This window comes from Mus caroli, unplaced genomic scaffold (assembly GCF_978045245.1).
Source record: "Mus caroli unplaced genomic scaffold, Mus_caroli_1 scaffold_11, whole genome shotgun sequence".
NCBI lineage: Eukaryota > Metazoa > Chordata > Mammalia > Rodentia > Muridae > Mus > Mus caroli.
The window spans coordinates 43,053,874-43,066,348 of NW_028227266.1; the positions used below are offsets into that span (position 1 = coordinate 43,053,874).

Sequence of the window (12,475 nt, forward strand, 5' to 3'; positions counted from 1 at the left end):
CCTGACTGACCTGGGGAGCCAGCACCAGTGATGAGGAGAGCATGACCTTGTTTGCCCTGGCTCTGGCTGTCCCAAGCAGTGTAGGTCCACCTTGCTCAGCTCACTGGATGCATGTGGATGCGAGGTCCCCAGGGTGAGGAGATGAAATGACTCATAGAAGATTATGGTCAATTATTGTGGTGGTTTGAGTAAGAATAGCCCCTAGGCTTATGTATTCAGATGGGTAGTCATTAGGTATTGTTTGGGAAGGATTAGGAGGTGTGGCCCTGTTGGAGCAGTATGGCAATATTTGGAGAAAACATCACTAGGGGTGGGTTTTGGGGCTTCAAAAGCCCAAGTCAGGCCCATTCTCTCTTCCTCTTGCTTGAAGATACAGATAGAGAACTCTCAGCTACTTCTCCAGGACCATGTTGTTCTGCTTTCCCACCATGATGATAATGGACTGAACCTCTGCAACTGTCATTAAGGCCCAATGAAATGCTTCTTCTATAAGAGTTGCCTTGGTCGTGGTATCTCTTCACAGCCATAGAGCACTGACTAAAACAATTATGGAAAGCTGGATGGGAAAGTCTCCCCATACTGCTGTACCCAACCCTGCTCACTGACTGGACAACTGGTATCAGTGCTAGCGTCTTTCACGTGGCATTGGAGCTTGCTAACATTTTATTTTAACTGTGCCCTTGGCTGCTGACTCTCAAGACCAATTGGCACTTGCCTGGAGCAGATGGTGGTGGGCCTTCTGAGAGGCTGTCTATCCTCTATAAAAAGTTGTATTATATAACACTAAACCTTGAGTATCTTACAGATTTGGAAAGGCATCTGGAAGAACAGTTAAAAAAAAAGCAGCAATTAAAGAGCTTATGTGAAGACACTCCGTGTGGGTGGAAGAGGCATAGCCAGAAGCCATAAGGTTACCGAATAGAATCTTCGTACCAGAGGTGGATTACCACCCTGTAAGTTGTTGGCCACCAAGCCCCTGAGGAGGCCCCTTAAGCCATAAATGTTATCGCCATTGCTGTTGGTTGTATGCCAGAAGTAGATGGCGAGTTCTTATTGTTGAAGCTATCATACACTTCTGCTGTAGGACAGAGAGAAATGAGGCTGGGGTTGATCTGGAAACTTACTTCCGGCCCCATGTCTTTTTCCAGTGCCAGAAAGTGTTATCCTATGCCAGAGGAAAATTGTTGACAGTCCTGCTGTTATTTGACCCCATGTGCTACATCATCAATATGCCAGATAAGATGTGGCTGTGGTGCTACAGTGATGCAACTGTGATGGGTGTGGCCAACTGTGATGGGTGTGACCAAATGTGATGGGTTTGTGATACACTGTTGTGGGTGTGACCAACTGTGATAGGTGTGGCCAACTGTGATGGGTGTGGCCAACTTGACAGGTGTGACCAACTGTGGTGGGTGTGGCCAACTGTGATGGGTGTGGCCAACTGTGATAGCTGTGGCCAACTGTGATGGGTGTGGTTAACTGTGATGGGTTTGACCAACTGTGATAGCTGTGGCCAACTGTGATAGGTGTGACACACTGCTGTGGGTGGGGCCATCTGTGATAGGTATGGCCAATTGTAATGGGTGTGGTCAACTGTGATAGGTGTGGCTAACTACTTTCTAGTGAGATTTAAGTCCTGCTGCACAGGAGGGAGCTCATGTTTGGTATGTAAGTCAGAACAAAGACTTGTTGCCAGAGAGGCTCCTGGCTCCAAGAGGGAAGCTATTGTCATTGGTAAATGAATATGATATGTCTAATTGCCTTCTAGACATTTATGTTTATATCTATAGATTACTGCTGCAGTCAGCTTAGTTATGGAGGGAAATTTCTTTCTTTTTTCTTTTTTTGCAGTTGGCAGTGGTTACTTTGGAGACTTGTAATGCATTATTAAGAGTAAGTGACAGTTGCTGTCACATAGTGGCCCCAGTAGTGAAGTGGCAGAAAATAACTACCTGTCCTGGTTAGTTTTTTTTTTTTTTTCATCAACTTGATATGGCTACTAGCATCAAGTGGGAAGAGAAACCTCAACTGAGAAATGCTTCCACCCCGATGGCTCATATGCACGGCCATAATTGCTAGCAGATAGAGAAAGACCTAGCCCACTCTGGGCGGTGCCACTTCTGGACTCCTGGGCTGAGTGGTACAAGCAAGCGAGCTAGGCAATCTAATAAGCAGAGGAGCAATCCAATAAGCAGCATGCTGCCATGGATTCTGCTTCAGTGCCTGATCCCTGGTTCCTGATTTCAGTTTCTGCCAGGGCTCCCCTCAGTGATGGACCATAGCCTGGGAGCTATAAGTTGAAATAAACCTTTTCCTCCCCAGCTTGCTTTTGGTCTTGGCATTTATCAGAGCAGTAGAATCCCTAACTAAGACATCAGCTGTCTACAACAATGTGTCTGAGGCTCAGGGAACATCACCGAAGAGGAGGAGGTTAAAGCAAAACAAGTGAAAACATGTAAGAGCCAGAAGAAGGGGTAGAGCATTGAGTGTAATCTTCTTGGAATTGAAGAGTCTTTCCTGGAGAGAGGAGGGAGGCTTCTGAGACATAGAAAGCTAATGAGAGGTATGGTTTATGAGATCTATAGGTGCAAGAAGCCCAGAGAGTCATAAGACTCCTGAGGTCCTTTCCAAGGACACACAAGCAGTCACCAATTGCCAGGGGAGCAGCGATACACAGGATAGAGCTTCGCAGTGAAACTGAATGCTGTGCAGAGAATTTAAGTGATGTCTCTTTCATGCATTCTTATGTTGGTGAGGCAGTTACCCATGCATATGCAAGAAACCGCAGCTAATTTATTGGTTCAGCAACCGAGACTCAGGCAGAATAACTTCTTTGGTTTGTCATTGGTGCCGTGTGTCAGATGGATACTTGTTCACATTTTCTGGGGAACAGTCATGTGACAGCCTTAGTTGGATTCTTATTAAGCAGTCCAGGAAGTCTATGCCAGCGATTTCTCATACCTGTTTAATGATATTGACCACAGGGGTGACAATAACAGTACCCTGACACTAAAATATACACCTTACATTAGAACTGACTGAACTCTTACGTCAGTGCTTTCAGGACTGGGCAAAGAAGATGACAAAGGCCTTTCAGACCCTTGTCTCATCTACTCAGCCAGTGATCTGGCCTTTCATGAGAGAGCTGACTTTCCTTCCTTCAGTAGAAGGGAGAGCCTCCTTGGCTGAATAACACTTCTGAGAGTCGAGTCAATGTCCTGGATTTACTCCCATGGGCCACATGTCTCCCAGGGTTTGGGAGATGCAGGGGTGGCTGAGCTAGCCCATCTGACTCCACTCCGGGCACCTCTGCAATGTATCCTTGCTTGCTGCAGGGATACCAGAGTTTGTTCAAGGAGGCTCTTGTCCCATGTCTGACTTTGAGGGATCACGCAGTAGGTAGGTCTGAAGGATAGCAGCTTCTGGATGTGGGGGACAGCAGCGTTACATCTCAGACTAGAAAGAAAAAAAGGCAACGGCAGACAGAAAATCAGATGACTCCAAATCAACAAAGGAGCAACAGGGTTGACAGGATCTTCCTTTCCTAAGATCATTTTGCTTGCCTGTTTGCCCACTCTCCTCTCCTGGGACCAGGACACCTCACAACCCTTTCTTCACTCTTAGCATCATCTCCCTGGAAAGGGCCCAGCAGGCTCACTCTGGCTGCAGAGGATGGTAAAGCTTGAGATTCTGTACCATGCGTTATTTGCATTTCACAGGATCACCAATCTAAGGAATCTTGGCTTCAATTGAGAGATCTCAGGCTGTCAGCTCGCAGGGAAGGAAATGTACTTGGGATGTAGAAGGTTGTCAGAGCTATCTAAATCAAATCTAAGGATGCTGCATGCCCTCAGGGTAGAAATCAAGTATCAGGGAGGGCTTCCTGTGGGGCTGGAACACTCACCTTCCGAACATTGTAGATCCAGTTGAGATAGGCAGTGACCTTGGTATACACTCCAGGAGTACTTGGGCCTCCACATCCATGGCCCCAGCTCACGATGCCTACTACCTGCCACTTGTCAGAATGGTACATCAAAGGCCCACCACTGTCACCCTGTGGAAAGTCAGGGCAGGAGCTGCTGGAGAGGGCAGGCCCATCTGTCACCCCCCCCACACACACACACACACCTCACACCACCTCACCCCACCCCTGCCCTTTCTGTGGCTCTGCGCATGCTCACTTCTCCACCCTCCTTCTTGTTCATATTGTTCAGTGTCCGTTACTCTTGGGGGAGCAGGGAATGGCCCATCTGTGGGCAGGTAAGTTGAGGGCATACTGCCTGCCTGATCAGAGGCTCATAAGTCACACTAGCAAAGTGAACTTAGTTTAAGTCCAGTAGTTCCTACATCTATTGACTTGTGGCGGAGGGCCTGTCTGTGGTACGTCATGTTCTGCATAACTGAGATTCAGTGGACTTGAAAAAGGACCTTTGCCTTCAGGAAGTTAGTGATCAAAAAGGGCTGACAGAGCCAATGAATGAGCAGGTGACAGAAATCAAGCAGTGAAACCTACACTCACTGCCTCTCTCTGAGAGCAGTGACACTATGGCCTGACAGCCTGCTTGTATATCTCTGTGTGACCACCATGAGTTCCTGAAGGGCAGGCACAGTCGGTCTTTAAATCTGCTATGTTCATGGCCCATAAGGAAAGATTTCGAGACAGCTCTCGAGTGAGGATTTTAATGTCTGGAGATGGGCGTAGACTGAGAAATTTGAATAAAAATGGCTCCAGAGATCCTCTGGGGTCTGGGGTGTTAAGAAGGTACATCGGAATCGCTCACAAGTCCCGTTGGCCATGGAGATGGGGGCAGGCCCATGTACCAAAGCTCGCCTAGGATGAGATGAGCTTTCTAATAAAGAACAGGGACAGTGAGAGGGAAAAGAGACCTGGAGCCACTGCCCCCAAAGGGGTCGTAGATGATGGGGAGTGAGGGTGGGTAGAGAAAGTAGCAATGTCATCTTTAATTGTAAAATTTAGATTCTTTCCCCTCATCTAGAGCCAACTACCACCTACCCACCCATCCCTCCTTCTAACTACCACCTACCCACCCATCCCTCCTTCTAACTACCACCTACCCACCCATCCCTCCTTCTAACTACCACCTACCCACCCATCCCTCCTTCTAACTACCACCTACCCACCCATCCCTCCTTCTAACTACCACCTACCCACCCATCCCTCCTTCTAACTTTCTCAGACCATGTTTCTGTCTTCCTTTATCACAAACTGAGCGCTACAACCTCCACATGGGCATCCAGCTTGTAGGGGTTCACATCTCTCTAGGACTTGCATCCCTCTTCACAGAGCTCCCCACGGTTTTCGGAGGACCCACCTGGCAGGTGTCCTTGCCACCCTGTGGGGTACCTGCACACAGCATCTCAGCGGTCACTTCCCCTTCGTAGGCATCCTCTGCATTACACCGTGTGCTGTCAATGACCTGGACTGACGCCTGCAGCAGCGTGTCAGACATCTTCCCTGGGAGATTGAAAGCAACGTATTTCCTTAGTCTCCCCTTTACCCTCAGCCCAGGTTAATTTTCTGGGCCATCGATACTTTTTGCTGCTGGGAACTTTGGTGCCTGGTCAGTCAGGGTGGACTTTTCTGAAGGATGCTCTTCTTTCTTGTTACCACTGGGGAGGGTAATAAGGCCCTCGTGGAAGGCAGCTGAGGTTCTGAGCCCAAGACTCACCTCCGTTTTCTTCTGTAAAGCCCCATCCAATGACCCAGACTGGTGTGGCTGGGACAAGCACCTCATCAGAGAAGGGCAGGCAGATGGGCCTGACTGAGCCTACCAGGAGCAGAGGGAAAGAAGATTCTAGATTAGGGATGGCTTATTGTCTTCTACATCTGGTGCCTTCTCATGTTGGGGATTTTGCTAGTCTAAGTGAGACTAGGCTAGCTAGTTCCTAGAGAGAATAAACCACTTACCAGTGAGGCCCTCGGTGGTGTGTAAACGAATTAATCTAGAGCCCCCATTTTGACCTTACACACCTTCACGCTCCAAGCCAGTATTCTTCTCTGCCCCAAATCACTCAAATCTAGGTACTGAGCAGTCAGAGGTCAACCTCTGCAGGCTAGACAGTTATTCTCAAGCATGCTCAATCTTGCCCACCCAACCTCCCCACAGTGGTCCCTGGGAACCACAAACATCACTTAAGCTGTTCACCTCCTTCCTTGCCCCCACTGTCTTCTGACACACGCACATGCACACACAAAGGAAAAACCAGGAAATGCTAGGTTCCTTGTTCCTGGAGGAAAACAGGCAGCAGCACACTGACACTTTGGCGGGGTTATCGTGCAGGGCCTTGGGCACAGGTCAGGGGTGAGCAATGGGTCAGACAATTCTTTAAAAAGGGTCCTGACAAGCCCAAGAGCAGATGACCTTGATCTTCCAGATAGAGCAAACAGACTTGGAAGAATCTCTGCCCGAGAAGATGTGCATGTCAGCTTGACAGCTAGGGCGGGTCTCATGGCACCAATGATATTGAGTAGACATACTAGTTGGATACCCACAGGCAAGCTGAGGTCTTGAGTGGGAACATGATGCATCTAAAGCTGCTTAGCAGAACCTGAGTAAGGTTAACCTGGGGGCCCTCTGACCAGGGACCACCTCCTACCTGAGAATGTGAGTGGCATCTGCAGCTTAACAAGGGCAATGTCCTTCTCTTTGGGGTACAGAGGATTGGGTTCAGCGATGAAGATCTTGGCCACAGGCAAGGATGGAGAGTTACCCAGTTTGTTTGAGCCTGCCCTCACCTTCCAGCTTGACACATCAAGATACTTCCTAGGGGTAGAGATAGCTAGATCAGGGGGAATCCAAACACCTAGAGGCTCTACCTACCTAGGGCTAGGTCCCCAAGTCTACTGATGCTTTAGGAGGTCATGGGATGATAGAGACAGGGTTGGTGGAAAAGACAGTCTGAGAGCCCCCCTCCTGAAGCCAAATTAGAAAAGGAGATCTGATTCTTTTTCTTCATAAAAATCACACAAGGAAACTTCTACCCAGAGGGCTTGGGGATGGCTTGCCCCACTCCTGGGTCTTCATGACTGGGCAGCCTCTCCTCCAGCCTTGTTTTTATCTTTGCATTGCCATCTGTGAGCTTTCAAGCTTTTTTTTTGTTGTTGTTGTTTTGTTTTTGTTTTTGTTTTTTGTTTTTTGTTTGTTTGTTTTTCGGGTTTTTTTTTTTTTTTTGGAGACAGGGTTTCTCTGTGAAGCCCTAGCTGTCCTGGAACTCACTTTGTAGACAAGGCTGGTCTCGAACTCAGAAATCTGCCTGCCTCTGCCTCCCAAGTGCTGGGATTAAAGGCGTGTGCCACCACTGCCCAGCTCAAGCTTTTGTTTATTCTTCTTTACATCAGGCACTGCCTGTGTGCAGGACCTCCCTAGGAGGGGATTTAGTGCCCTTATCAGTCTCAAAACATTGAAAAACCCCTGATCTCGACCTGGGGACCTTGAAGGCAACAATGAGGTTTATGTGGTGCACAGGGACTGAAGGGCTGGTTCTTGGTACTCTCTAGATGCTGAATGAAATGGATGAAGGAAAACGGAGAAGCCCTGGGTGGAACTCCTTTCCCAAGGCTTTCCCTAGCCAGCTCCCTCTCTGCTGGCCTGAAGGATACTCTATACTTTCTAGACATAGGCAGTGACTCTAGATCTTGGTGTCATTTCCTGGAGGACTTGCAAGGAGGAGACAAGTTCTCGGGAGCTCAGATGTGTGGGGAGCGCTTCTGTAGCATGAATGGAATGGACACGCTATGGAGGGAAGATCCTGGGTATTTGAAGCTTTCCACCCAATAGAGTTTAACCTTGGAGACCAGCACAGATTTTTCAGTACTTAATTAACAAGGACGTCATGGCTGGTGTCTCATTGCACAGAGGCTGCACACTAGAGATGGTTTCCAGGGGAGACGGGGCGGGGCATGGGTGCTCAATCAGGAAGCAAGGCTGGCTCCCTCCATGGCCTCTCTCTCTCTCTCTCTCTCTCTCTCTCTCTCTCTCCTAGCTTACTCGTCGCACTTACCTGAAGCAGTGGGCTGCTGTGAGGATCCAGTGGGGATCCAGGATGCTCCCACCACAGACATGCTGCTTGTTGTACTGGATGCTGACCTGCCATGGCCAAGAATCTACAGGGGCCTCTACCCCACCCACCACACGAGGAGTCTTCAGGCTCTTCCCACAGTCTGGACTCAATGGGGGGAAAGAAAGGAGGGGGAGTCAGGCTTCTGGGGAGGGGCTGCCTCGCCCAGAGACCCCTGGAGCAGGGCCCTCAGAAATAGTATGGGAAGGATGGGAGAATCCACCCATACCAGCTCTGAATCATTCGTGGGAAGATATCGAACATGACCCACAGGTTCCCCTGAAACCCACCTCTAGTGTGTGTTTAGGAATTTAGATTTTTGAACATGGATGTGACCATTGTGCTGGGAATTTATCATCTTTAAACCAGGGCGTGGAATCATGAATTCTGAAAGCCCTGCCCAAATTGGACAGTCCCTAGAAACTCCCCACTGAGTAAACAGATACTCACAAGCTACTTTGGTATCAGGGAATAAGCACGTTCTAGGAACTGGGTTTCTTCCTTCTGTTAAGGGACCTGCCCATTGGCCACCCTGTCTTCTGGTCTACCTTTTACATCTGACCTTTGAACTTGAGTTAAAACTTTCAGTGTCAGGGATGGAGAGATGACTCAGTGGCTAAGGGTGCCTCCTTCTCTCTCAGAGACTCGAGTTTGGTTCCCAGTACTCACAACAGGCAGCTCACGACTGCTTCTAACCAGCCCCAGAGCATCTGATGCTTTCTGCTGGTATCCACAGGTGCTGCAGGCACATGCACATACCTACCCCATAATTAAAGGCAAAACAAACCCCAAACTAAAACCTCCAGTGCCACATCCTTGCCATGTTCTGTGCCTCTCTGGTCTTTCCAAAGAGGCCCCTTCCCCATCATCTCTTCCCTGCCTGGTTCCATACCTGCCAAATGCTATCTGACCCAACCCTGTTTTCAAATTGCTCTGTGCTCACTCACTCAAAGTTTCTTGGTTGGCAAGATGGGGGTCTATAGTCTTATGGACTGGTTCACATGGCCTTATCAAAGCTTCCATCCAGCCAGTGACCTGCTTGGAAGTCTCCGGAACACTTAGGCTATGGTTTGAGTGTGCCTCCACAAAGGTGGCGGCTTAGCCCTGAGTATGGTGATGATAAAGTGGTGGGTTCTTTAAGAGGTGAGGCCTAATGGCCCTTAGGTCATCAGAGCAGCTGCCCTCTGAGGGGGATAAAGTAGTTTTCTATGATCCCTGAGTGTCTTCGAGAACTTAGGACAAGACGGAGCCCACCCTGCTGTCTGGTTTCTTGTTTCACCCACATCTGATCCACCACCCAACAGTAGGCCAGCACTTGAGGCCAAACCAAGGTGACTTTCTGGTCTTAGGCCTCCAGATTCTAAAACTGTAAGCTAAGCAAAACTTCTTTATGACATTATCCTGCCTCAGATATTTCAGTACAGCAATGAAAATCTAACACGCTCAGGTCATGAACTGAGAGCAGATGGCAGAAGGGGGTTCTTGGCATTAACCATGCGAAGGAACACTGATCTGTAAGTCTAAGGTTGGCCCCAAAGAGTGGGACTTAGAGACCAGGAGACAGAGCAGTAAGCATGAAGGTCTTTCTTCCTGACCATTGCTGGCCTAGGCCCCAGACTCTCAGAGAGAGGGTGAACTCACCAAGGCAGCGCAAGGAAACCAGGGAGCCTGAGAGGCAGGATCTGAAAGAGAAAGATGGGGCCCTGTGGTTTCTGCTTTCCCCTTGACTGGGAGGTTAGAACTCAGCCTTTGTGAACTGCTGATTCAACCCCATCCCCCAACACTGCAGAACCTCAGAAACTTTACCATGAGTGTGTGTGGATCTGCATTATACTCAGTGTGGTTTGATTTAGTGCAACACTGCTGTTGCTGTGCGTGTACCTACAATATAAGGAGTCCTGCCCAGTGCAAAGCCAGTCTGGGCTCCTGGAATCCTGGGCAGCAGGCGGGGGGCTGGGGGAGGGGAGCAGAACCTGCCGCACTGTGGCCCTCCCAAACAGACCAGGATTTTGATGGAATCCTGCAGATTCTATCTCTAACCTGGTCCTTTTCAAGAGTTACTGTGTTGGCTCCAGCTGCATATGTAGCAGAGGACAGCCTTGTCATGCATCAGTGGAAGGAGAGGTCCTTGGTCCTATGAAGGCTCGATAGATTCCCCAGTGTAGGGGAATCGAGGGAGGGGAGGTGGGATGGGTGGGTGGGTGGAGGAACACCCTTATAGAAGCAGGGGGAGGGAGAATGTGATAGGGTGTTTCTGGTAGGGAGGGAAACCGGGAAAGGACATAATATTTGTATTGTACATAAAGAAAATATCCAATAAAAATTTTTTAAAAATTAAAATTTGATCCAAAAATAAAAATAAAATAAAATAAAATAAAAAAAGAGTTACTGTGTTAAGGCTCTGTCCAGCGTCCTGAATGCTAAGACGCCAGCCTGCTCCTGGAGTCTCGGCTGCTTTGTAGCAGATTTTGTTTTGAATCAGCCGTGCTCTAATGTGGGGTGGTGAGGTGAGGGCTGGAGAGCCTTCTGTGGAGTGTTAGAAGGTGGTGCTTTGGCCTGGGGAAGTGATGGAAAAGTACAAAGCTACTTTCAGGCTCTTGCCTACCAGGTAACTCACTAGGGAACATGAAGGAGCTGTGGAAGGCGTTAATCTTGACAGTTCAGGGAGAGAGGAAGGTCACTGCTCATTGCTCTGCCTTTGAGCAGGACAATGCATGTTGTATTAAAGTAAAAGGCAGACAGAAAATACCCCTGAGCCTGAAAGTGGAATCCCATAACCCTGGACATTTAATGAGCTGCTTGGCTAGTTCTTCCTGTTGTCTGGCTCGTGTTCCCCTTGCTGCAACCTTGAGCCACTTCCCAGCGTTAGTTAGTCTCTGTAGGTCAGAATGTCTCCTCTCGCTCACCTGTTTCCATTCTGCACCTGAAGTTCCTGGCTGTTTCCTGTGACTTGAGCAACAGGGAGGTTCTGATCTGGACGGATCTCCACTGCTCTGAAAGCGGGTTGGCTGTGGTAGGAAGAGTGAATTGTGAGATGAGGCAGAGGCTGAATTAGATGGCAGAAAGAGCCCCTGCTCCCAGAGGAGGGGGCACAGGCTAGTGGGGCATGGCTGGCTGGCTTTGCTGGATAGCAGGAACAGTCCCCCACATCAAGGCAGGCTGCCGGTGGCCTCGCTTTCCTGGGCAGGGACTCCTGGCCCAGAAGTGGAGCTCTGCAGAGGACTAGGGTCCTGCTCTCCTCACACCCAACTCTGTCCCTGTCTCAGATGTCCCAGTATCTCTTTAGGGTCACATCAGCAGGAGCAAAGAAGCAAAGGGACCCAGATGAACTCCTGTCTCAGCACACAGGGAACTGGAGTGTGGATATTTGGTTTTCCATATAAGGGAAACAGGAGACAGGAGAAGCCTGGATTAATTCTCATAAGAGTCTGGATGGAACTTCCTGCAACTTGGACCACCCTCTCCCTTCCTTTCTGCTAATCCATGTTTGTTTTCTTTCAAACCCCATATTCAAGTCTTCCTCCTCCAGGAAGCCTTCCTTAACTATTCTGTTCTCTGGCTCTTTCTTCACTAAATTTTCATCTTTTGAATTCCCCCCTTCTTCTCCAGTTTGTCCTCTCAGGTCAAGCTTTGCATAGATATCTGGGGTCAATTCATGTCCCTGGCTGGCTAGTCCACACTCAGATAGGACTGCGCACACTTTCTTGATGAAGTAGGTGCTGGAGCTGGGATGACCAGAGTGTCTACAGAGCTTCCAAGACTTAAGTTCCAATATGCTGGATTTGACACCAGTTTGGTGTGTGACCATGGGCAAGTCATGTTTGTCCTATGTGTCTCCCCGAGTCCCAATTTTCTCCATAAAATGATGCATGAGCCAGGTGGTCCCTGACTCCTACACTGGACCACCTATGGCTTTGCATTCCTAGGTCAGAAAGGTCTCCTTCCAATCCAGGCAGGAAAAAAGGAGAGAGATTTGAGCAGAGAGTTCTGACCCAGAAGGAGAGAGAAGGCTGTCAGTAAACACGCCCAGCAAAGCTAACCTGGGCAGTGATGTAATGAACTTTGATATCCTAGAGCTAAAGAAAGAGGCCAGGTGGTGCTGACTGGAGCTTCAGTGCTTTCTAGAAGTGTAGGAAATCTGGGAGTCTACCACTTTAAGAACCTCAGGAAACTCCGGGTTTCATAACTGAGACAGCCTGCTGCATCTGGTCCAGCTGACGCTGCAGTGGGCTGGACTGCAGTGGGGGAGGGGATGGCTGCAGGGGAAGTAGGGGACAGCAGGTGCTGGGCATGCTGTCCTTGGAAATAAGGTGACAGGTGTCCCTTTTCTCGACAGTGTTGGGAGTTCTCCTCCTCTGGAGGGAAGAGAGCAGGATCTTTACAAAGAGGGGGCAGA

At 49.1% G+C, this 12,475-nt stretch overlaps 1 protein-coding gene across 2 annotated transcripts in view; it reads right to left on the reverse strand.

Moving 5' to 3' along the window:
- Positions 1–2,771: 2,771 nt before the first annotated feature.
- The window catches only part of Tmprss4 (transmembrane serine protease 4), a 31,575-nt gene continuing 21,871 nt past the window's right edge, over positions 2,772–12,475 (reverse strand). The window contains exons 4-11 of one of the 2 annotated variants that reach the window (XM_029482119.2): positions 10,986–11,087; positions 9,721–9,761; positions 8,023–8,182; positions 6,619–6,785; positions 5,691–5,789; positions 5,334–5,476; positions 3,905–4,054; positions 2,772–3,456 (exon numbers count right to left, since the gene is read on the reverse strand). In XM_029482119.2, coding sequence (XP_029337979.2) covers positions 3,445–3,456; positions 3,905–4,054; positions 5,334–5,476; positions 5,691–5,789; positions 6,619–6,785; positions 8,023–8,182; positions 9,721–9,761; positions 10,986–11,087 — 874 coding nt within the window. In that variant the 3' untranslated portion in view covers positions 2,772–3,444. The remainder of the gene's footprint in view (positions 3,457–3,904; positions 4,055–5,333; positions 5,477–5,690; positions 5,790–6,618; positions 6,786–8,022; positions 8,183–9,720; positions 9,762–10,985; positions 11,088–12,475) is intronic. The other variant, XM_085844600.1, reaches the window with a different exon arrangement.